Below are 22,202 nucleotides of genomic sequence, written 5' to 3' on the forward strand. Positions count from 1 at the left end.
TCCAAGGCCTGTTTACGTTATATACTCCACTATTTGGCAAATAAAGCTTGTTTATGGCTATATCATCTATTCCCAGCCTTCAACTCATTTTAAACTCAGTCTACATTCAAGTTTGGGGCACAAAAATGGCTTACTTGAAAGGCCCTGCTATAATAAATGCAAGGAGACCTTCATTAGAATCATTGCTAACACTGTGTTTACCCTACTATTTCATATCAGTATGGCTGCCATGAAAACAATCTATTAACTATTAAGTTGCAGAACACATAAAACAACACTATTAATGAAATATACGTAAAATATGTAATAGTATACAAAATTAACCCCAACACCTAATCATAATAAGAGCCTTTGTGTGGTCTCACATTTGTGATAAGAGTTACATAAACGTTTTCTGGCATATGTCCACTTGTCCAAGGCCAGTTTATGTTAAATACTCCACTGTTTGGCAAATAAAGCTTGTTTAGGACTCTTCCAAGCCTTTTAACTCAATTTAAACTCTAGTCTAAAGTATAAATTAAAATGATCTCAATTATCACTACTGTCCAGCATGACATTACTCATCTGTCCTTCACCCTCTACCCTATAATCACAGGCTAGATAAAGTCCAAATAGGAATGTAACTGAAGCATCTCCCCCCTGTTTAATCAGCAGCTGCAGTAGCTACCGTTTTGGTCTCAGTAGCTTCTGGTTATTGACCCCACAGTCTGAACCAACGTGTTGCCAGTGTCACAGCCCCGCCCCCGAGTCACAGCCTGTACTTGATGAGGTCTGTAAGACAGCTGCTGCTATTAAAGCTCTGAGGACCAAGAGGTACTGGTCACAAGTATCTCTCTAGATCAGCTGCTGGGGAAAAAATAAACTCCTCTGAATTATTAAAGATTAAGCCCTACTTATCACAATGCATTGCCTGAAAAATCTGAGGGCAGCTAACCCGGGAATTTTGCAGCTATTTAAAAATGCAGGGATCTCCGCCAGAGTTGGAGCTGACAACATTGTTTTGTCCCGGACGCAGCTACCTGTTCCTCTCCCCTGCTGGGCCGCAGCATCACCCCACACCCAAAGAGCCTTTCATCACCAGAGGGGCTCTGATGTGGACCAAGGACACTCAAAGTAGGTCACAGTAGACTGTCTCTAAACGAATAAATCACCCTTAATTAACCAAAATATTATTCCCACATAATGTTCCCGAGGAAGCTGTCTGATTTACTAAAGTCTGGTTGTTGTTAATGCTACTATAGTAACTCCTAACAAGCAGCTATTTGTTGTGCAATTAAACCTTTGTTTTAGGCTACAGCATCTCTAAAGTGTAGCACTAACTATGAGTACAACTATTTGTACTTACCAGTATTCACTTTCTTGTGACAGATACCACATTCATATGTCTGTAAAATCGGAAGCTAGCCAGTAGACCGATAACGTTAGCTTAGCGTTAGCTTAGCAACGACTACAAATAGTTAGCCTGGTTCCGTCCAAAGATTAAATTAAACAAAAAAAACAAACAAACAAAAAAAGCACAAACATTTCTCATGCTCATTAATGATCAATACGTGTTGTTTGTTTAAAGCATACACAAACTAATACGTGTTGTTTGTTTAAAGCATACACAAACTAAAGTGTAAAAAACTGTTTTAAAGGGCTAGCTATGCTGGAAATTATAGTATTTCTTTGCTGGCGCAGTTATCTTTAACAGCGCCGTTATCCGCTGGTTGCTCAGCAACCTGAGGCTGATGACAAGCTGTTAGGAAGTTACTGCGCCCAGCCAAGAAATAGTCCGGTAACTTCTACCAGTTAAACCAAAACATATGTGTATACACTACTTTATATTTTGTAAAGGTAAAAAAAAAAACAAGCTTTATTATGTGTTACTTAGTGAGGTAGGTGGATATTGTTACACCTTTGGGCAGAGAAAGACTTGCTGTTTCCCCCTGCTTTTCATTACTGTGCTAGGCTAACCGTAAGTTGGCTCTAGCTAACTTTAGATAACAGCAGTCATGGAAAGACAACTGAAAGTTTGTACTCCAGTACAAATACTGTTTGCTTTACATTACTGAAAAGTTACTCCACTGCAATTAAAAATACTCAAGTAAAAGTAGTACTTTTGACTGTTGAAGTTTTGCATTATCATCAGCAGACACTCAGTCAGAAGGAGTTACTGTTCCTTCAGATCTTAAGTCTGAATTACTCCAACTCTTGCCCTGTTGTGGTCACAGTCACCTACATGGCTTTCATTGGCAAGTTAGCCTTGCTGGCTACATTAATGCAGATGAAAGGTTTGGATATGAAGTAATTCAAATTATAGGCCTTATTAGGACCAAACAGTGAACAACAAGGAGAGAGACCTATAGACTGAATAGAGTGAAGGAGCGCCATCAGTGAGTAAAGCAGTGAATCTCTGTTCTAAACCCCAAATGAACTCCCGCACCTCTGTACAACGCCAGATTTTGTTTGAATACAGCTGAGATCCTCTTTTCTGCCTTTGTGTATGTATGTGTCTAACACTCTTTCTGCTGCTCTCACACACACAGACAGCAGAGAGAATGCTATCTACCGGTTGGCTGCCATGTTTTTACAGAGTTGCAACTTCTAAACTTACACACTGTATTGGCTGGGGGCTACACACCACTGCCAAGTCCAGAAGTGTCCTCAACACAGGAAAATATGAGAAAATAAGAAACTTTAGGCAGAGAACAGGGTCACTGCAGATACAGCCACCACCACACACTTCTGGTGGGTCATAACTTAAATGAGGATTTAGAGGGATTATCTTTATGTGAGTCTATATATTGTTTTTATTTAAGGGAAATACTGCATATTATGCCTTTAATATAAAAATCAGACATGTTGAATAATATTTCAACATACATATTTGTATATGCAAGATATGCCAGCCCCAAACAGCAAAGGGACCTGAGAAAATGTACTCTATACTGTATGAGTCCTTTATTTGCATTCATGTAGTCCGTGTACATATGGTCATGGCATGCCTAAAGTTTATGTAAAGAAAGAGGTCAATAGCTGGATGTTTGCCAGTATTTTCTTTTCTGGCTATGTTGTTTTTACAGAAACGTTGACACACTGCTCATGGTTTTGAGTTAAAATATTGGAGCCAGTCCAAATGTAAAGTTCACAGCACATTGTTTGTGTTGTTTGTTTTTGCAGAAGTAGGTTGATGTCCAGTATGGAGGACCTACTTTTCTACACCATCACTGAAGGCAATGAGATGATCCCCCTCTCCCAGTTCATCTCTGTGAGTCACATGCAAATTCACACTTCCTCTGTCACGCGATGGACTGTTTTTACTTTCCATGTCATATGTGGACATACACACAAACACAGTCTGCCCCACAACAGTGTTGTATTTCCTAAAGAGCACCTATGACTTTAGTTAAATCAACCTTGGCGAGTGACATAGGAGCTCACAGCAGGAATCCAGGGCGTCTCGGGCTGAGTGTAGGGTCAAGTTTAAAACATGGTTAGGGACTTTCTTATGTAATAGCACTAAATATAGTAGGTGTGACACTGTGAGGTAATCATCAAAGGACAACATGCATTTTCAGATTGAAGTTTAATTATTTTGGGGCTTTAATTACAATATTATCTTACAGTTTTGAGGTTGTGCCAGCAGATGTAATGACAGCCTCTTTGCATTAAAGGCATTTCATTTAAACAACAGAACCTTAGGACTTATTTAGTGACATTGTAAGGCACAGGCCTTCTTGTGAGGGGCATATCTCAGAAGATTAACATGATGTAAACTGTGTGGTGTTTTTGTGCACTGTGAAAACTAAGCTTTTGCAAACCATCACACCCTGATTTAGCTTCATGATGTGCAACCTTTTAGACAGTCACGGGCAGACATGGACATCTGGTGACCTCGGTGTCTATGACAACTCAGTCATTTTAAAAAGGAACAAGCATTTAGGAGAAGAGCTATGTGTCAACACAGGTGGCTTGTTGTCACGCCATGGATGACTGGATGTATTTGTATAGGTGACAGGGTTAGGACATAGATGATGAAAGTATTAGTCAGTATCCTTGCATGTCGACGATTGCAAAAACATTCATCTCAAAAAATGACTTACTCAGGCTGTAGTCAGACTACAAAAACATTTATTGTTATTTTTTTAAGTTTTAAAAAGTTTAAAATCCAATAATCTGAATTTTAGGCCCTAAAATGTCTTAAATATGGAGGTCTTATATTGTGCTCATAATGGTCTTAAAGAGGTCTTAAAAAGTCTTAAATTTAACTTGTTGAAAGCTGCAGACACCCTGTAAAAGTCAGAGACGTCATCTTACAGTAGGATGGGAAATCATTGTGCTAGTCTAACAAAAATGAGATGTGGAAACAAGCTGGCTTTCACTGGAACTATCTGGACAGATTTTACTTCATTAACACGTTTTCAATTTTGCTTTAAAAAATCTATAGTTGTTTATCCAATTATGGACAAATACCTGATTCAGACATTAATATTATAATTGTATATTTTTTATAGTATTGATACTGCATACAATATAGCACTCTGACATACTATAATTGAAAATGTAACTAATGATCCATTATGAAGTATTTTCTTGATGACTTGATCTCTGTGTTCAGAACACAGAGAAGAAAAATTTCATCACATCTTCTCAAACCCACATTATTTGTTTAAATTGCTTGTTTTGCCTGACTAACAGTCCAAAATCCAAAAATCTTCAGTTAACTATCATAGAAGACTGAGGAAACCAGCAACATATTTGCTGGTAAGCTATAACCACTAACTTTTCATCATGTTTGTTTCTAAATTCTAATTCAATACGATTAATAAATTATCAAAATTGTTGCTAATAAACATTCTGAGGATTGACTAATCAATTAATCAACTAATCGATTCAGCTCTACGTGACGATGCATATATAATTACAGTTTAAATTAATTATTTACAAATTCAGGCAGAGGCAGTGACCTACATAGTCTCTGAAAGTAATGATCAGTGAATGAGTGAGTGATTTCAGAAACTGGTGTGCTACACAGAGAAACTATAGCTGTTATTATTTTTCAACTCTTGTCCCTATGTTCAGCATAATTAAAATATACAGCAGCTTCCATTATCATAAAACTGCAATATACTACTTACACTGCATTATTTCATCAGGTAAGGTATCAGTTAATACACTGTATTTTCCTGGCCAATCACTCATTTACAGGGCCTGTCTGTGTATGTTTTGTTTTTTTATTATTCAATTTGTGGAGACAAAACTGTCCACACACCTAAATAAAATTCCTTCCCACACATTTGGTTGAAGGATAAAACTCTAAAATCAGCACGCTATGAGGACAGACCCAGCTTTAGCATTTCTTGCCCTGAAGCTAAAAATCACTCACAGACATTCAATAACAGCAACAGCAAGCTCGCAGCCATGTGCTTGTTGGTCTGTTCGCTCACTGAATCAGTTTTCAGATGAGATGACTCAAAAAAACATTGGAGCCTCTCCGGTCGTAAGGGTCGCACACATGGCGTCCCTAAAATAGATACATAGGATACATACAGTGACTGTCAGCCTGACGTGTGACTTGTGAGAGGGATTCCAGTCATATGGTCTACGCCTGTGTTTCCTCTTCAGTCCCACGTGGGCATTCCTGAGCCTCTGCAGTCCCAGAGCTCTACACGTTTGATATCCTGCTGATTGATGTAACATAAACACCACAGTACATGACCAAAAGTGTTTGATAAAATCTGTCATCTATTCACATTTTTTATCCCTTGTGTACAACTAATTTGCTCAAACCCACATCATCTCTCTCCTCTTCAGGCTTTGAGAAAAACTGGTTTGTTGACATCTGACCCTCGGTTGCGTGACTGCGTCCATCAGATGCGACGATCCACACGTGACTCTGTAGGGCCAGTCATGATGGACAAGGCACTATTCAGAAGGTGAGAAAAGCTTTGTTTATTTATGGAAACATAGTTATGCACACCATTCTTCAAATGGGAGTATTCAACGTTTACCTGCATATGAAAAGTACGCAGAACCCTCTCTGCGTTTGATTAAATAAACTTGGTTTCTATCAATTCTGCATAACCACTTTCATCTGGTGTTCATTCTAATGTTGTTTCAAATAGATTTCTTATTATTTTATGAATGTGGATATTCAGATTAGTGTGCGGAAACTGCAAATTAATCTGAGACTGTTCCCTTAAAAACAATAAGAAAAATGCTAGAAGTAAGTATGCAAGGTGACGTGAGGTTAAGGGTCTTTTGCAGTTATGTAAAGGAGTAACAGGAGGAGTAATCTGTGGTCAGCGCTATTTGAGTCCAAGAGACTGACAGAGACAGGCGTTTTATGGCCAACAGCTGCCACTAACCAAATTCACATGAGCATGCCAACTAAAGCAGCAGAGAGTGCAGGAGGACAGAGGGTCTCCAGGGCTGTTAATGAAAGGGCATCATTATGGCTGTGCTCCAGACTGTGGCAATTACATCAGTAGACTCAACAGATATGTAAGCAGCTCCATGCAGACTGCTGTCCAAACAGTTTAATTTGTATGTGCTATTCACTCAATCTCATCCTTTGGTCTGGATCAGAAAAGGGTCACACAGCCTGGTTGTTTCGTCAGACTTAATTGGCCATGTCCGACTTTCTTTACTTGTTTTCTTGGGTTATCCTTTCCTGAAGAACACTCAGCAGCTCACTATAAATATGCTACTGGAAATAGAGAGAGCTATCTCCTATTTTTTTTTTTGGAAATGACCCATATGAATAATTCAGATTCCCTCCACTCTCTTCTCCTGGTGGCACAAAACCTCACGCTAGCATCGCCTCGGATTAGTGAAAGCTGCCGGCCAGATATTTTAGAGCAGGCCAGCTGTGACAGATTGTATATACCTTTTCTAGAGTGCATGCAGCATCGCTGACCAATTATAGCAATGGAAATCTATAATAGCTATTAGGATCTGCTGATATAGGCAGGTGTGTTTGTTTACCCTTTCAGCTGGGTGTTTATTAGCCTAAAGCAGGTCTAGTGTTATGAAAGAAAACAATGAAAGCTGAGTAAGGAGTTGAGCATTTAAATGGAAATTGATTGGAGTTCAAGTTATACAAATGTCTCTCAGGCAGAACCAATCTCAGTGGTGGTGGCCTCAGTGTTTGAGTCAAAGAAGCTAAAATCTGTCACAAATGGCTTGAGCAAACTCCAGAGACAAAAAAACAACAGGAGACACATATTACTCTTCTTGACTGTTGTAAAAAATGCTAACACAGTGTCACCTAGTTAACGCTACTACAAGCAATGTTTCTATTGTGTTGATTTTGGTGCTCCCTGCGGACAAAAACTGTAGTGTTTCCACCGTCATAACCATAAAATTATACATGTCAAAAATAAAATTATCTAAATAAAATTTCCTCCTGTTTCTTTTTGACTGGTCAACGTACTACTCTCTGTAACTTTATCTGGGAAAATGTAAACACCGGCTTGTTTTCAACAGTTTCCAGAGAGTCCGACCCGGTGGCAGGCATTAAGAACAACTATATAGAACTAGCTCATGGTGTTGTAATAATTAAAACAAATCAACAGATTAAGGCAGTAGTAGTGCAGCAGCCCCCATGTTTCGTAAAATTACTGATTTCCGTTTGGAATATGGCTGCTTTGGAGAGAGCGATATTTGGCTTATACAGCATAGGTTTCCCTTAAGAAAAGGCTGTCTAACTTCAAAGTAAAGCGTTCAAACATTTGAAAAATAGTATAGAGTTAAAGTGATGTTGATTTTTTTAGTAAGACCTTCGTTCAAGTTTGCTTGCCACCTTGTGCTTAAAGTGGAGCTGTGGTTGTTACCCCTATGATAGGGTTGGTTCACCCAAATAACAAACAAAAACATATTTTTTCACTTACCTCAGTGATACCTAGACATGCAGCATAGTTTTGGTTGTATCAGCCAAGATTTCTGCCTGTACTGCTAATACAATAGAGGTGGGTGGAATTTTATACCATGCAGCATAGATCTGGTTTTCGTCTGATTTCTTCGTCTAACCTAATACAATAGAGGTGACTGGAATTTTATACAGTATATCCATTACGTTAGATAATAGGCCTTTTGTTCACTAGAGACATTTTGGCATATCACAGTAGAAAAAGCTTTAGCTGCTTCAGTTTCAGGAACACCTATGTTTTCCCTAAGTCAAAATATCTGCACTAAACAACCGAATATGATAAGTTCACTCTTTTCCATTCTAATATCCATTACCTTTTGTTTGAAGGTGAACTGTGGTCATTAGTCTCCTCTATTAAAGGGTTATTCAGGGTTAGGGTTACTGTTTTTTTCACTTATTTCCTTATCATGTTTTTACAGTAGCCCAGACCGAACAAACCAACCAATGGCTCTAGATAGGTGTTTTTTTGAGAGTTTTGCGGCCACCGTAGGTTCTCCTACATGCTTGGAATAGGAGGGAGACATGAGATGTTTGAAATCTGCAGCTCACCACTAGATACCAGTAAATCCTACACACTGGTCCTTCAGATGAAAACTTTATCACTCTGAATAAAGGCAGTGTTTATGGAAAGACATGTTGCTATATTGTGAGCAACAAAAACACAATTTAAGTCACTTCCACTGTATTCGAGTGATGACAGAAATCTTAGAGGGTGATATCTCAGAACCTGGAAAAATAAAACCTAAATTAATTTTCTATGTGGCTATATACCACTAGGAGTAAGTAGGGATTTTTTTTTAATTTGGATAAAACCAACTGGAGCTTACCAATAAGATATTTTAACTTCAACATCTGCATATGAAGTTCTTTGTAATTCTTCTACTGACGTCAGTTCAATTATGTGTGCTCTTGTAGGTGTGTGGGCAACAACATCATGCTGCTAACAAAGGCTTTCAAAAAAAAGTTCATCATCCCGAACTTTGCCGAGTTTACCCAGCAGATTGATAAGATGTATGACAGTGCACAACAGCAGGAGGGAGGACAAGTAAGTAACATACTAACGCATTCATTGTTTCCTCATTCATAACAGTTACTCTCACGTGTGTCATGTCATGTCTTCATGCAGGTAGCTGATTACATTCCTCAGCTGGCTAAGTTCAGCCCTGATCTCTGGGGTGTATCTCTGTGCACAATCGATGGACAGAGGTACATTTTTATTCAGTGCATGTTTCCATTCTGAAAACCTCCATCGTGTGTGTTTCGTCACTAAAACTCCTCCATTTTTTTTTCTTTTTGTTTTGTTTCCATGCTGTTCCATTTCATCCTCATGTCATGCAGACACTCTGTGGGTGACACAAAGGTTCCCTTCTGTCTGCAGTCGTGTGTGAAGCCTCTGGAGTATGCCATCTCTGTGCACGACCTCGGCAGCGAGCACACTCACCAGTTTGTGGGCAAAGAGCCCAGTGGATTCAAGTTCAACAAACTGTCACTAAATGAGGAAAGTAAGTGTCTGGTGTAATCGAGACTTTCCAGTTATCATCTCTACACAAGAACAGGCAGAGACAGTAATACTGGGTATACATATAAGTAATCCTAGTTTTGTAAAAAGGACACATGGTACACCTTCTCCCGCAGGATAACTGAGAAATTTTGGCAACTCAGTCATTTCAACAGACTCAGGTGTACCATTTCATCACCTACCTTTGTAACCACTTGATATGACACACTCCCTTCTGAAACAAGCAGAATTATACTGTACGTATTCACTTTATTTGCTGATGTTACTCCTGATGAAATATCCTCTCTAATCTCAGCAGTTTATTGCTCTTGTGGTTTGGGGCAAATGAGTGATAACATGCTCTTGTTTCTTGCACAGATAAACCACACAACCCAATGGTGAATGCCGGAGCTATCGTCATCAGCTCTTTAATTAAGGTAAAAATCTAATAGCTTGTCAGCAATGAACACAGGGTCATGATAGTAGATACCAGAGATGTAACCATGTAACTGTATAGAAAGTCTAGAGTCAAGAGTCCCAAGTCAAGCCAGGAAAGTCCCAAGTCCTTAACTTTGAATTTCAAGTTGTAAACAAGATATTGTGTATTGTACTGTGTTTCACTACCCCACCAATATTTGCTGAGATGTAAGCTAGCTTTAGCCTCAGTCTTTTAGCATTAATGTTACATCATGTGTGCAGCTATTAGGTAACTTTACATTTACACTTTCACAGTTTTCTAGTTTTAAAATGTGTCAGGTGCAAACATAAATACGTCAGCTGGAGACCGCTCAGCTGACTCAAGGAGTAAGCATTAGCTTACATTAGCCAGCTACACTTATGAAATCTGCTCGAGAGTCATCATTTTTGCCAATAAAATCTACGGTTGTTAGCTAGAAATGAGAGGCTGCTTTTTTTTATTCCAGTTTCAATGTTAAATCTGCAACTATTATCACTGTAAAGTGCATACATGCAGTGTGAGAATGTAAAGTTTGGGAGGCATAGCAACAGTAACTAAAGAGGATGGTACTTAGCGAAGGGTCAGTTGCTTACTGCAACATGTGCCTTGAGTCACCACCTCTGATAGATGCTCACTGAATGCACAGGGTTTTCATTTTAGAATGTACAAACAAAATGTGCTTTTGACTTGAATGTACTTAATGAGGATGTCAGGGCAAAACAAAGAGTGAAGTCTTAAGAAGTACTCACTCATGCCCAAAAAGAGGCTCTCTGTTTTTGAACCCAGACCTTATTAAATGTTTTCCCCTTTCAATTATTACTGTGCAGCATAGCATTTGTAGCCTCTCACTGGGCAGACAGGCAGACAGAGAGGATTCACACATGTTTTTATGTTCCACCTACAAATTATGCTCTATGGCAGTTACATCCCCAGTAGAAGCAGGCCATTGTGCAAAAAAAACAAAAAAACTACAGGGTCCTGTTTCACCATATTTGCATGGAAATGAACGCTGCGATGTGCAACCTGAGAAAGATCCCTCTCATGTTCATTTTGGCACTTTCACTGATCAAAACAAATACCATATTTGCAGCACATGCATGGACATGTGAGAGCCATGCATGACTCACAAATTTATTTGATGTTTGCTGTCACTACTTTCTACATTTTGCACCAGAACATACAGTGTTAAGACATCTGAGAATGTTATTATGGTTATGAAGGCCTAAACAGCTTTACTGAGTTTAACCCCAGCAAAAAGCCACATATGGCTGTGTGACCCCAAAATCGAAAATACATAAATGTGGCCTGTAGTCCCATTTATCCATCTAGGTTGTTTTGGTGTGCATTGCTGAGTTCTGGAGGTATGAGGCATGGAGATATCTACCTTCTTTTGAAAATAAAGGAACTATATAGCAGTTGGCTTGCGGTGCTCAAAGTATCAAAAACTACATTTGAAAAACTCAGCGCAGTGTCTCTTTGCACAAATAATGACCTGGTTACTCTTGTTTTGAGCAGTTTCATGTAGGACCTATTTTCTTTCTATGGTATAAAGACATCTCTACAGCCAATACCCCCAAACTTGGCAACTCACACTAAAACAATACAGATACAGGTATACAGGATACTGGTAAAAGGAAAAAAATATATTTGATTTTGGGGTGAAATGTCAATTTAAAGCTTAATTTGATGGTCATGTTGTACTGCTCACAATAACAAATGATAGGAGACCATAGTTTAACACAATTTGGGTTAAAATTTGGTGAACAAACTCACTCATGAAGCATGACGTCAACTGTCACATATCTAATCTCGTCTATTGGCTGGTCACCTCATGCCCTCAGTGGCCGGACTATAGTCATCATCATCCGATTGACCAATCAACAAACTTATCTGTGAGCTTTGGCCTTATTGTAAGATGTGTGGGGGTGGAGTTTAGCCATATTTGGTTGTGTGTGTTTCCTTTGAAAGTTTTCCAGCTGACTGAAGAGACACTCTGGACCTCTTATCGTATGTGGGTCAGGTTCAGCAGCTAGGGAGGGACTCTGTGTTTGGGCCTGACACCAGGGGCGTGTGTGTTCTTCTGGCCAATCACAGCCCCAGAACAGAAGGTGTGTTAGCTACCCTTGCTTGTGTGCACAGAGGGGAGAAATATTTAAATACAGATTTTAGTATATTAGTATATAATTTATGTTATACTAAAGAGGTTATTCACTTAATATTTTACACACGGGACAGGAAAATGACAAAGTTGATGAAAGCTGTTTTTGCAATATTCATGCCCCAGTGGGAACAGCTGTACCTGCAAAAGTTTAAATGTCACAAATTTATGTTTTGTTCAAAAATTAGTTGGCAGAGCAACTACCTGGAAAGACATAAAATGAACTCCTTTAGTGGCCATGAGGTTTAGCCTCAGGCAATCCCTTCAGTTCACAGTAATATTTGATATCATCTTTAACCTTTATAGGTAGAGTCGTTAAAAGTGAATGTGACTACCATCCCTGTATGGGAGCTTTACAACGTGGTAATGATCCCTCACTGGTCTATGGAATTCAAGCACAGCCATAAACAGCCTCCAGGCCGCTGTGTGCATATCGCCACATGGACTGACAGGCACAAGACATCTGTACACACCATACCTCCATGTCCCCCCAAGACTGGATTCAAACTATGCTTAGGTGTCAAAGTACTGAAACACTGCCATCTATAGGGGCTCACTGACAGTTGGCGTGCTTACAGCTGGCATCAGAAACTGACTTTCCCCCCTCTGTTTACAGCCTGATTCGAATAAAGCAGAGAGGTTCGACTATGTAAGTAAATGCTTTTCATTTATTTTTTTCTGCTTATTTCATTTATTTATTTTTATACGTTGGTCTCAAACGTGTAAATATGATGTTACTGCAGGTGATGGAGTTCTTGAAGAGGATGGCCGGTACAGAGTATGTGGGCTTTAGCAATGCAACGTGAGTACTGTGCTTCAGGAAATGGTTTACATGTGTCACATGGAGTGTAGCTTCCTAATACCTCTTGTGCTCCTGCAGTTTCCAGTCAGAGAGGGAGACCGGTGACAGGAATTTTGCAATTGGTTACTACCTCAAAGAGAAAAAAGTGAGTATTTTTTTTAAAAAAAATTACAATCACCTCAAGTACCTGTTCTCTGATCATGTTTTAAAGAAAAAAAAAGAATATTGCAAGTATATGCTGACTGCTCTTAATTCTTGCAGTGTTTCCCTGAAAACGCAGATATGATCGCAGCACTTGATTTCTACTTTCAGGTGAGAATCTTTTACATTATTGTATTCTGTGGATGAAACTCTCAAACGTTTGATATTTGGGGAAATAGGTTTATTGGTTTTCTTGTTGAGAGTTAGATGAGAAGATTGATACCACTTGGTTTCAAGCTGTGCTGTTCTTCTGAACCCAAAAGCAGGATTCAGAGTAAGGCTTTTCAACAGTTCAAAGTGGATTTATTCACAAAAGAGAAATGAGATTTATAGGGCTGAATCAGGCAGGATGAGCTGGGCTGACAACTGGGAAACAGACTGGAGTGTCACTGAACATGGCAGGCTGGCAGACATAACAGGTGAGTAATGGACCTGAGGCACTAGAAAACAAGAAAATACTTGACTGAATTAACTGAACTTGGCTGTAGTGTCTGTACCATGTAGGCAAACTGAATGATCTGGTGAAGACTGGAGTGAAGAGCCAGGATATTTATACTGCCGCAGCTTGATGAGTTGCAGGCACGCAGGTTGATTGTCAACAGGAATGAGACAGAGCGTGACGCCCAGACAATCGAACACAGATACAGACAGAAAACAAACGGAACCAACATGAAACACAGGGGTGGGGTAAACAAGGGAACACACATGGAATGAGGGAACAGCCGGACCGTGACACACTCATAAATATGAAGCTACAGCTGGAACTGGTTGGCTTAGTGTAGCATATGAGCATTGTCATATGTACAAATTTGCATCTTCACTTTGTGTGGAGTTGTGTGAACCCTGACTGGCAAAGTTGCTGCCTCAACAAGCAAATGCAGGGTAGTGACTATTGCCTGCCAAGATGATATGTGTGACTGTGACCTGAATCCTCTGCTGGTTACTTGGAAGACTCACATGGTGATGACATGACTCAAGGAAGTCACTGCATCCAGCCAAGAAATAAATTGGTCACATAACCTTCCCTAAAAACCGCACCTTCTGGAATTTACACTGCAGTTTTTGAACGAATTAAGGAAACAAGAAAGAACATGTTTGCTCTTGAGCTTTAGAGATGCTGGGAGGCAGAGTTTGGTAGATCCAGGTGAGCTGTTTCCCCCTGTTTCCCATCTTCATGCTGAGCTAAGCTGCTGGCTGCAGTGTGATATTTGATATCAATTTTCACATATAACTCTCAGCAATAAAGAAAACAAGTGTATTTCCCAAAATATTGAATAGACATTTGTCACAGCAGTTATTTTTACATGAAACAGCAGAGTAATCACAGGTGTTACCAATGGTACTAATTAAGTTTCCTGTTTGAACAAACTAACTAAAAACAGGGCCTTAATTAGTATCATTGGTAACACCTGCGTTTACCATATTACTTCATATAAATGTGGCTGCAGTGAAAAATGTCTGATTATTTCAATAAAACAGTTCTACATGCCTCTCCAGTTAAAAAAGTTTTGATTTTTTAAATTTATTTTTCTGTACCAGTTGTGCTCCATTGAGGTGAACTGTGAGTCAGGAAGCGTCATGGGTGCCACACTGGCCAATGGAGGTATTTGCCCAATCACAGGCGAACGTGTGCTGAGTGCTGAAGCCGTTCGCAACACCCTCAGTCTCATGCATTCCTGTGGCATGTACGACTTCTCCGGACAGTTTGCCTTCCACGTGAGTCGCCTGAAATTCATTGCATTGTTGCTCTTGTTGCTTTGAGTAGTAACTCATCATGAAATTTTTTCATGATTGTCCTTTTTTTAAATGAGACTTTCTCTTTTTTCTTCTCACTCAGGTGGGCTTGCCTGCTAAATCTGGCGTTTCGGGTGCTGTTCTGCTGGTGGTCCCCAATGTCATGGGAATGATGTGTTGGTCCCCTCCTTTAGATCGTCTTGGAAACAGTGTTCGCGGTATTCACTTCTGTCAGGTAAGCGGTCGCCATCGTTTGTCTGTATTTAATTTGTCTTTACCTAATTTGTCTGTATCTACAAGCCTCAAATATTTTATCTTAATCATCTTTTGATTCACCAGGAGCTGGTGTCTCACTTCAACTTCCACAATTACGACAACCTCAGACACTTCACTAAGAAACATGACCCCAGAAGAAAGTCAGATGATGATCCAGTAAGTCCAGTAGAACAAGTGTAGATGCAGAGATTGTCAGTCAGGATGGTAAGATGCATAAATGCTTCTGTGGTTAAGAAGCATTTTTACAGTCCAGTATCATACAATAATGTAATACCTTCTGATCCATCAGAACAAGTCAGTGGTGAACCTGATGTTTGCAGCCTACAGCGGTGACGTCTCTGCTCTGAGGAGGTGAGTAAAAACAGAAACCTTTGATTTTTCATCACAAAGCTCCGACAGCAGACAAGCACACAACACTTGGATGATGCAACAGTTTGACATTGATACTCATTATTACTGACTATTCACTTTCTTGCCAACAGTTAAATAAGAAGATCAATTCCACTTTCATATCTGTCTGTTAAATATGAAGCTGCAGCCAGAAAACAGGTTATCTTAGCAAAGAAGCAGGGGGGAAACGATCCAAAGATTTACAAAAAAAAGCCTGCCTATTAGCACCTCTTAAGCTCATTAATTAAAGGTGTATCTTGTTTGTTTAATCTGTGCAAAAAAAGATTAAAAATGACTAGTCGTGTTTTTGCGTGGGTGCTTATGTGTAAGAAGTCAACCCAACCAAGAAATAGGTCAGCACTTAACCCTGCATAAAATTATAAACTGTAATTTTTTGTTTTTAAAGTCTGTTTCTTGGGATTTAAAAAAAAAACATACAATTACGTATTTCATATGCAGATATTTAGTACGTTACTCATGCTTGGAGGCAAGAAAAAATCAAATACACAGAAATAGACATCCCTAAAAGGAACATCACTGATATCTCTGTAAATAACAGTGTTATCAATTACCATTCATGGGTTCATCTTAATGAAACAGTCTATAAAAGCTTGCCATATTAAATAGAACATATTTAAGAAAATATAAGAAAAACATAAGAAAAGTTACATTTAAGAACCTAGAACCAGAAAATGTTTGACATATTTGCTTGAAAAATGACTGAAACAATAAATCTATTATTAGAATAGCAGGCAATCATTTTCTTTTGATTAACCAATCAATTAATTGACTAATTGGTGAGGCTCTAGGTTAATCTTTCTCTGTGTTCCCGTTCCAGATTTGCCCTCTCAGCAGTGAACATGGAGCAGACCGACTACGACTCTCGCACAGCACTCCACATTGCTGCTGCAGAAGGTGACACTTCATTATTAGTGCATTCACTCTTCAATAATCTCGGCTTTGATATTTAAACTAGATTTAATTAAACATAACTTTGGGGTTGCTCACTTTTGTCTTGTAGGTCACGTGGAAGCTGTTATCTTCCTAACTGAAATATGTAAAGTGAATCCCTATATGAAAGACAGGTAGGGGTTTTAAATAGAAACATATTCATCTGATACTAGATTAAAAATGGTCAAAGAAATATGTCCATCTCCATGTTATTAACCAGAACTGTCCATCCATCTCCATATTCCATTCAGATGGGGGAACACACCTGTGGATGACGCCATGCAGTTTGGCCATAGTGTTGTTGTTTCAATCCTGCAAGAGTACCAGAGGGTGCACACTGACAACGACTCAGCGTGTGACACAGAGGAACAGAAGACCTCGCTGGATACAGTGAAGAGCATCGTTTGAATCACAGGTTATCATGAGGGTTTGTAATGGAAATTAATCTGCTTTGTTATGCACCTGAGAGGACTGAAAGGACACAGGATGATTGAGACACATGATGAATGAATGAGTTTATTTTAGGGTATATTTGTTATATAATAACAATAATGTGGGGGCCATCCTTTAGACCGTTAAAAAGCTGTAAACGGTGCCGGATTAAATCCCCCTTTAATGCATTTATGCAGACTGGAGGAATCATTCAGCAATGTAAAGTATCAACAAAGCACTATATAAACAGGGCATGTGTTGGAGAAAAATTACATTAATTTAAGCTGTGATTTGGCTCATGTTCCTGATATTAATGAGCTGTTTTTGTGCTTAGCTTCTGATAGAAAATGCCACTGAGATGTAAATATTTAAATATATTGTTCATATTTATTTTTAAAATATTGAAATATATTTTGCTTTCAGTATGTCATTTAATCAAGGGATTTTCTGCCCCCTGTGTAACAACTGTATAAATGTTCTCAAAGCTGCTTCATTAATTCTTCCACATCAACAGGAGGTGAATCAGTTGCATTTATCTTTGCCAACACTGGAACTGGACTGCTTCAGTGGAGTTTGTGTGAATTCATTGAGGCTCATAAGACAGTTTATTTGCTGCTGATATCTTGTGATGATGTACTTTTTCAAGGTTGGGTCAGATTACTTTGAAATGTGCTCAGTTATAGAAAATGACATAGCAATTTTTGTAATAGTGTCTAGGGAGGGAGCTGAAACAGCAAAATTTGGTATTTTTTATTAATTATAAAACTACTACTGTTTAACTATAAATAAAAAAGGGATCAAATACACCTATAAAATAATAATAATGAAACAATCTGCATTACACATTAGGTTCTTTTAAAAAAATATGAGATAACATATATACAGATACTGATAGACCGATGTGTGCTGGGCCAATAAATATCAGGCCGATAATATCAGTCCGCTGATATATTGGTCAGCCTTTATTAGTTAAAAGAAAAAGTAATCTAATCTTATTATGTTTCTAAATCAAACACTGAAAATTGACACAACCATAAAAATCCAAATTTTTTTTTGTGGGGGGGGGGGGGGCAGTAAAAGAAAGTGTATGTGCTCAGTGTATGTTCAGTAAGATGAGGTGCTCTTTGGTGGGTATAAAAATGGAAAAAATGAGCCATCTTACCAGCAATGAGTGGTGGATTGGTCTGGCTGACTGGTCCAGGGCACTCTTGTACAGATAGGAAAGGAAAGTTGCAAAGAAAGGTGTCTGTTCTTCCTGTTTAAAAAAGTTTCATTATTTCAAAAATGTCATTTTAAAGATATAATCAAAAATGTAATCAAGTTATCCTTGACAATGTATAATCTATTTACACATTTTTTTCAAATGTAAGCTGGGCTGATTATAATTACTTCTTTTGTGTGTTATGAATATGTAATCCTGATTACATGTAATCCGTTACTACCCAACTCTGGTTATTATTTTCTTTTTGGAGGACTTGCTGCTTCATCAGAGTGAGCTCTTTTTATTGGTTACTTGTGTATCACAGAAACACCTGCTTGTCTCAGGCACTGCAAAGTTCACATTTGGGTTACTCTAACACAAAATATATAAACAAAATTTGGGAAATGACTGTTGCAGACAAGACACAAAGGTGTTTGAAATAATTTGTGCCCGGAGGAGAATTAAAGTTTTTGCTTGTTAGTTCGAGTGTACTGAGAAACTCAAACACCATTTTTAAATCATTTAACTGTGATAAATGTGCTACTAAATCATGTGAGAAAAATGTAATATTATACACTTTAATCATCTCAAATTACTGTTTTATTCACTGTTCATTTCATTTCACTGTAAATATGTATCGTTCTGCTGTAAATAAAAGAGAAACATTAAAGCAGTTTCAGTGAAGTGTTTTTATTTAACAATATAGAGTATGAACATGAAAAAAAAGTTTTGTGTTGATTTCAGCTTTGTAGCTGCATGTGTAATGCCAGATATGAACAACTTGGCAGTTAACGTTCCTCTTGACACAACTACATATCCTTTTCATATCAGTTAGTCTGAGAGGTAATACATGAGGTACACACAGCTGCTGTGATCGCCTGAGGCTGACTGACATACACAAAGCATGAACTTGCATTGTTAAGAGCCATGAGTATGAAACAACTGGACCACAGAAAATTAACCATCATCTGTGATTAAGCTGTAAATGAGTCCCACAGAGTATTGCTTTCTTTATAATAAATGCTGCCATGGTACCAAAGACGAGCTCACGGCCTTTCATGACCATCACAGTCATCATCATCATCATCATCACAGTTCATCCTATTTCACTTCAGGCCTGCAGGCTCCTCCAGACCAGAGTGTGTTAGCAGCTCCCCATCCCAAAGTCCAAACGCGGGGCAGAGGGGAGCCTTGAACTGGACCCTGAAGGTGTGAATGATCGTGGATTTTTCGATATCTACCAGCCCCAGAAGGCCCGCTTCGTAGTCAAGCAGGATGCCTACGCGGTCTGGCTTGCCCACCAGCGTGACGGGGACTATCTTATTGTTGGTCATGGCAAACCACTTGCTGTGAGCGTAGCCAAACACCCAGGAAGAACTGTTGGTGCCCACACAGTCCTCTCGGGACATCAGCGCCTCAGCCACACCCAGACGAAACTCTCTGGACTTCTTGACCGTCACCTCCCAGTAGTGTCGTCCGCTGCTGATCTTCTCATCGCCAAAGACAACGGCCCAGTCTCGGAAGCGTTCAGGGTTGTCTTGGACGTGGCTGGGGTCCAGACCCAGCATGCGGTAGATGACGCCGGTGTCTTTCTTGAAGAGGTCCAGACTGCTGTGAGCCGTTCGTTCATCGAGCCTGAACTGAAGATCTGCAGAGAACAGAAGAAAATCAGTTTGATATATGATAATGAAGCCAAAATCTGGCTCTTTGTGTATGCTGTCAGTGTAAATAATAGTTAATATGGATGTTATTTATAAGCAGCACTTGAGAATAGATAGAATAGATCATCATCTCATAGAATCTTTTAAACCATTGGTTCTCAAACTGATGGAAAAAAAGTTGATTAAAAAATTTCACAGCAGATATTTCAACTTGTAAATACAGGTGTGACTAACAACACTAATTGCTGCTTTGTATTACTGGAAAAGAATCACTGTGGCTGTTAATACTTCCAACTGTGCTTTTCCTGCTACATATGCATATCAACAAGTCTGCTGAAAACAAGTCCTAAATTGGATTCATTTGAGGACAAGGAAACCAGAGTACTTTAATCTAACAAAGCTCTTAACTGTAGCACTGACACAATCAGTTCATAGACTAGATTAAAATTAATCTGCTCTATTTTATTAACAATTTATGAACTTTTTCTCCACTCTTTCCAACACGTCAATTATGAGACTTTTCTGCTTTTCTGGTCATTGCTAACTGATTATCTTCAGGTTTTATGTTTTTAAAATGTCTCTTTTATAGGGCCTGACCAATACTGAATTTGTGGGGCCAATACTGATGTTAGGGAGTGAAAGAAAATCTGATGTCGATATGTCAACTGATGTATTCTTTAAATAGAATATAATACACAGAAAATAGGTTATATACATAAACTCACATTTTCGCAATGATCCCTCTAAAGTGGTTAGCACTTGTGACTAAGTATGTAATGGAGACCAGATATTTTACGGTTTAACAATAAACTATACACTCCAAAATGATATTAGTACACTGAAACAGTACACTTTCACCAGTAATTTAATAACAATAGATAACTAGAAATAAATTTAAAAATACAAATGAAATGTATACATAACATGTGTATATATTAAATCTGAAATCATACAAAGTTTCAAGAATACACAGAATGATTAAAAAGTTTAAGTCGGGTAACATCAGTCTGATCATATCGGTTGGCCGATATGGTTTATCGTTATTATCACTTATTTATCGCTGGATAAATCTGCTCTTTCTGATATGTTTATGTTTTCTGTTTGTTTTGGTTTCTTACATCTGTCTCTGTTTTATTTATCTTTCGTGAAGGGCATTTTATTTCACCTTTGTGTGTAAAATGTGCCGCATAAATAAAGTATTATAATAAGAATATCATAGGTTTTGTCCATTAATCTTAAATATGCAAAGTAACTACAGATGTCAAGTAAATCTGATAACAGAATCAAAAGTACGTGGAGTAGAAGTAGAAAGTGGTATACAAAGAAAAAACTGAGGTAAAGTACAAAGAGAAAAATACTGTACATAGATTAAGTTTTAACAACGACCCAGGCACATTTCAGATCACAAAACCAGCCAAGTTAAGGTCTGTTTACAAAGATGAGGCAAGCGCCTCCACCGCAAAAAAAACGACTTCCGTAACTTTCGCTTACTTATGTTTTACCATGAAAATGTGTTAATGTTTACTACGGTTTACGACCCAGTTACTTTGTTTGCTGTCCTGGCAGGAGGGGAGGTTATAGTGGGGAAAGTCCAAAATAAAATCATCATTAGTCATTAACTGTCAGACTTGGCTGTGCTTGCAGGGGCTCTGACCTCTGAGCTGCAGCTACACCTAGAAGCTAACGTGTCTTTTTATTAACTTCTAATGAAACATTGACTCACTGTTCCCGCTCGAGGTGGACACGTAGCATCTCCTCTCTGACAGGCTGACAGCTCGCCTGTGTCTGACTGACAGGGAGGTGACAGTCCGTCCTGCCAGGCGACACAAACGAGCTGCACTGACGGCCATCGCCATGTTTTCACTGCTGTTGCTGCTGCTCGCATGTTTCAGTTCCTTCTGTGCCCTGAAATGTAGCGGCAGCGCGCTCTGCTGCCCCCTGCAGGCCTGGAGAGGAACACACCGACCCGCCATACCTGCTCATCCTCAGCACCACGGACAGCAGCCAGCCTGCCTAAACTGAAAAGTATAAAAATGTGTCGATAAATATCGACTCTTTTATTTTAGCCTCTTATCTTCTTCTTAAACACGATTCCTCCCTCCGCAAAATATAATATACAAAAATAAATCAGTCTTTTTATGACAAATGGGTCCAAAACAATAATTTGCTGATTTCACAATTAATTATTGAGCAATGTCACTTTTCATACACAGAATTATTATATTTGATATTCCAATACTCGCACGAGAATAGAGCAGTAATGCAGTACCTGCATGTTTTGTAAGACTTTTGCAGGGCAGTAATGTGTTTAATGAGCAAAAATATTTGGAATAGTTTTTAAAATTTCAACAACATAAAGGATCAAAATCCAATAATAGATTTTCTTAGCCATTTGATACATTGCCCTGCAGTTTCTCGTAGCAAATACTATTGGAATAATCAACATTGATCGAAATTTGATTTGAATAGGATTGATGTTCAAAATGTTTTCCATTTGTAATGCTGGACTAATATTAATATACAAAAAGA

General features: G+C 38.7%; 2 protein-coding genes across 2 annotated transcripts; one reads left to right on the top strand and one right to left on the bottom strand.

The window, feature by feature from the left end:
* The first annotated feature begins 781 nt into the window (after positions 1-781).
* On the top strand, positions 782-17,604 carry gls2a (glutaminase 2a (liver, mitochondrial)). The gene is made up of 18 exons (XM_084720646.1): positions 782-1,113; positions 3,163-3,250; positions 5,797-5,918; positions 8,828-8,957; positions 9,039-9,118; positions 9,251-9,414; positions 9,789-9,847; positions 12,642-12,674; positions 12,769-12,827; positions 12,906-12,972; positions 13,089-13,139; positions 14,568-14,744; positions 14,866-14,997; positions 15,102-15,194; positions 15,328-15,389; positions 16,267-16,343; positions 16,450-16,513; positions 16,631-17,604. Exons 1-18 carry the CDS (start codon positions 902-904, stop codon positions 16,785-16,787), a joined length of 1,827 nt encoding a protein of 608 aa, XP_084576772.1. The 5' UTR covers positions 782-901; the 3' UTR covers positions 16,788-17,604.
* A 1,082-nt stretch (positions 17,605-18,686) lies between these two features.
* On the bottom strand, positions 18,687-21,574 carry spryd4 (SPRY domain containing 4). The gene is made up of 2 exons (XM_084720647.1): positions 21,397-21,574; positions 18,687-19,660 (listed from the first exon to the last, which is right to left on the bottom strand). The coding sequence occupies exons 1-2, from the start codon at positions 21,527-21,529 to the stop codon at positions 19,119-19,121; spliced, it is 675 nt and encodes a 224-aa protein (XP_084576773.1). The 5' UTR covers positions 21,530-21,574; the 3' UTR covers positions 18,687-19,118.
* Between the last annotated feature and the right edge of the window lie 628 nt (positions 21,575-22,202).

Source organism: Lutjanus erythropterus, chromosome 6, assembly GCF_056507025.1.
Source record: "Lutjanus erythropterus isolate fLutEry1 chromosome 6, fLutEry1.hap2, whole genome shotgun sequence".
Classification (NCBI taxonomy): Eukaryota; Metazoa; Chordata; class Actinopteri; order Lutjaniformes; family Lutjanidae; genus Lutjanus; species Lutjanus erythropterus.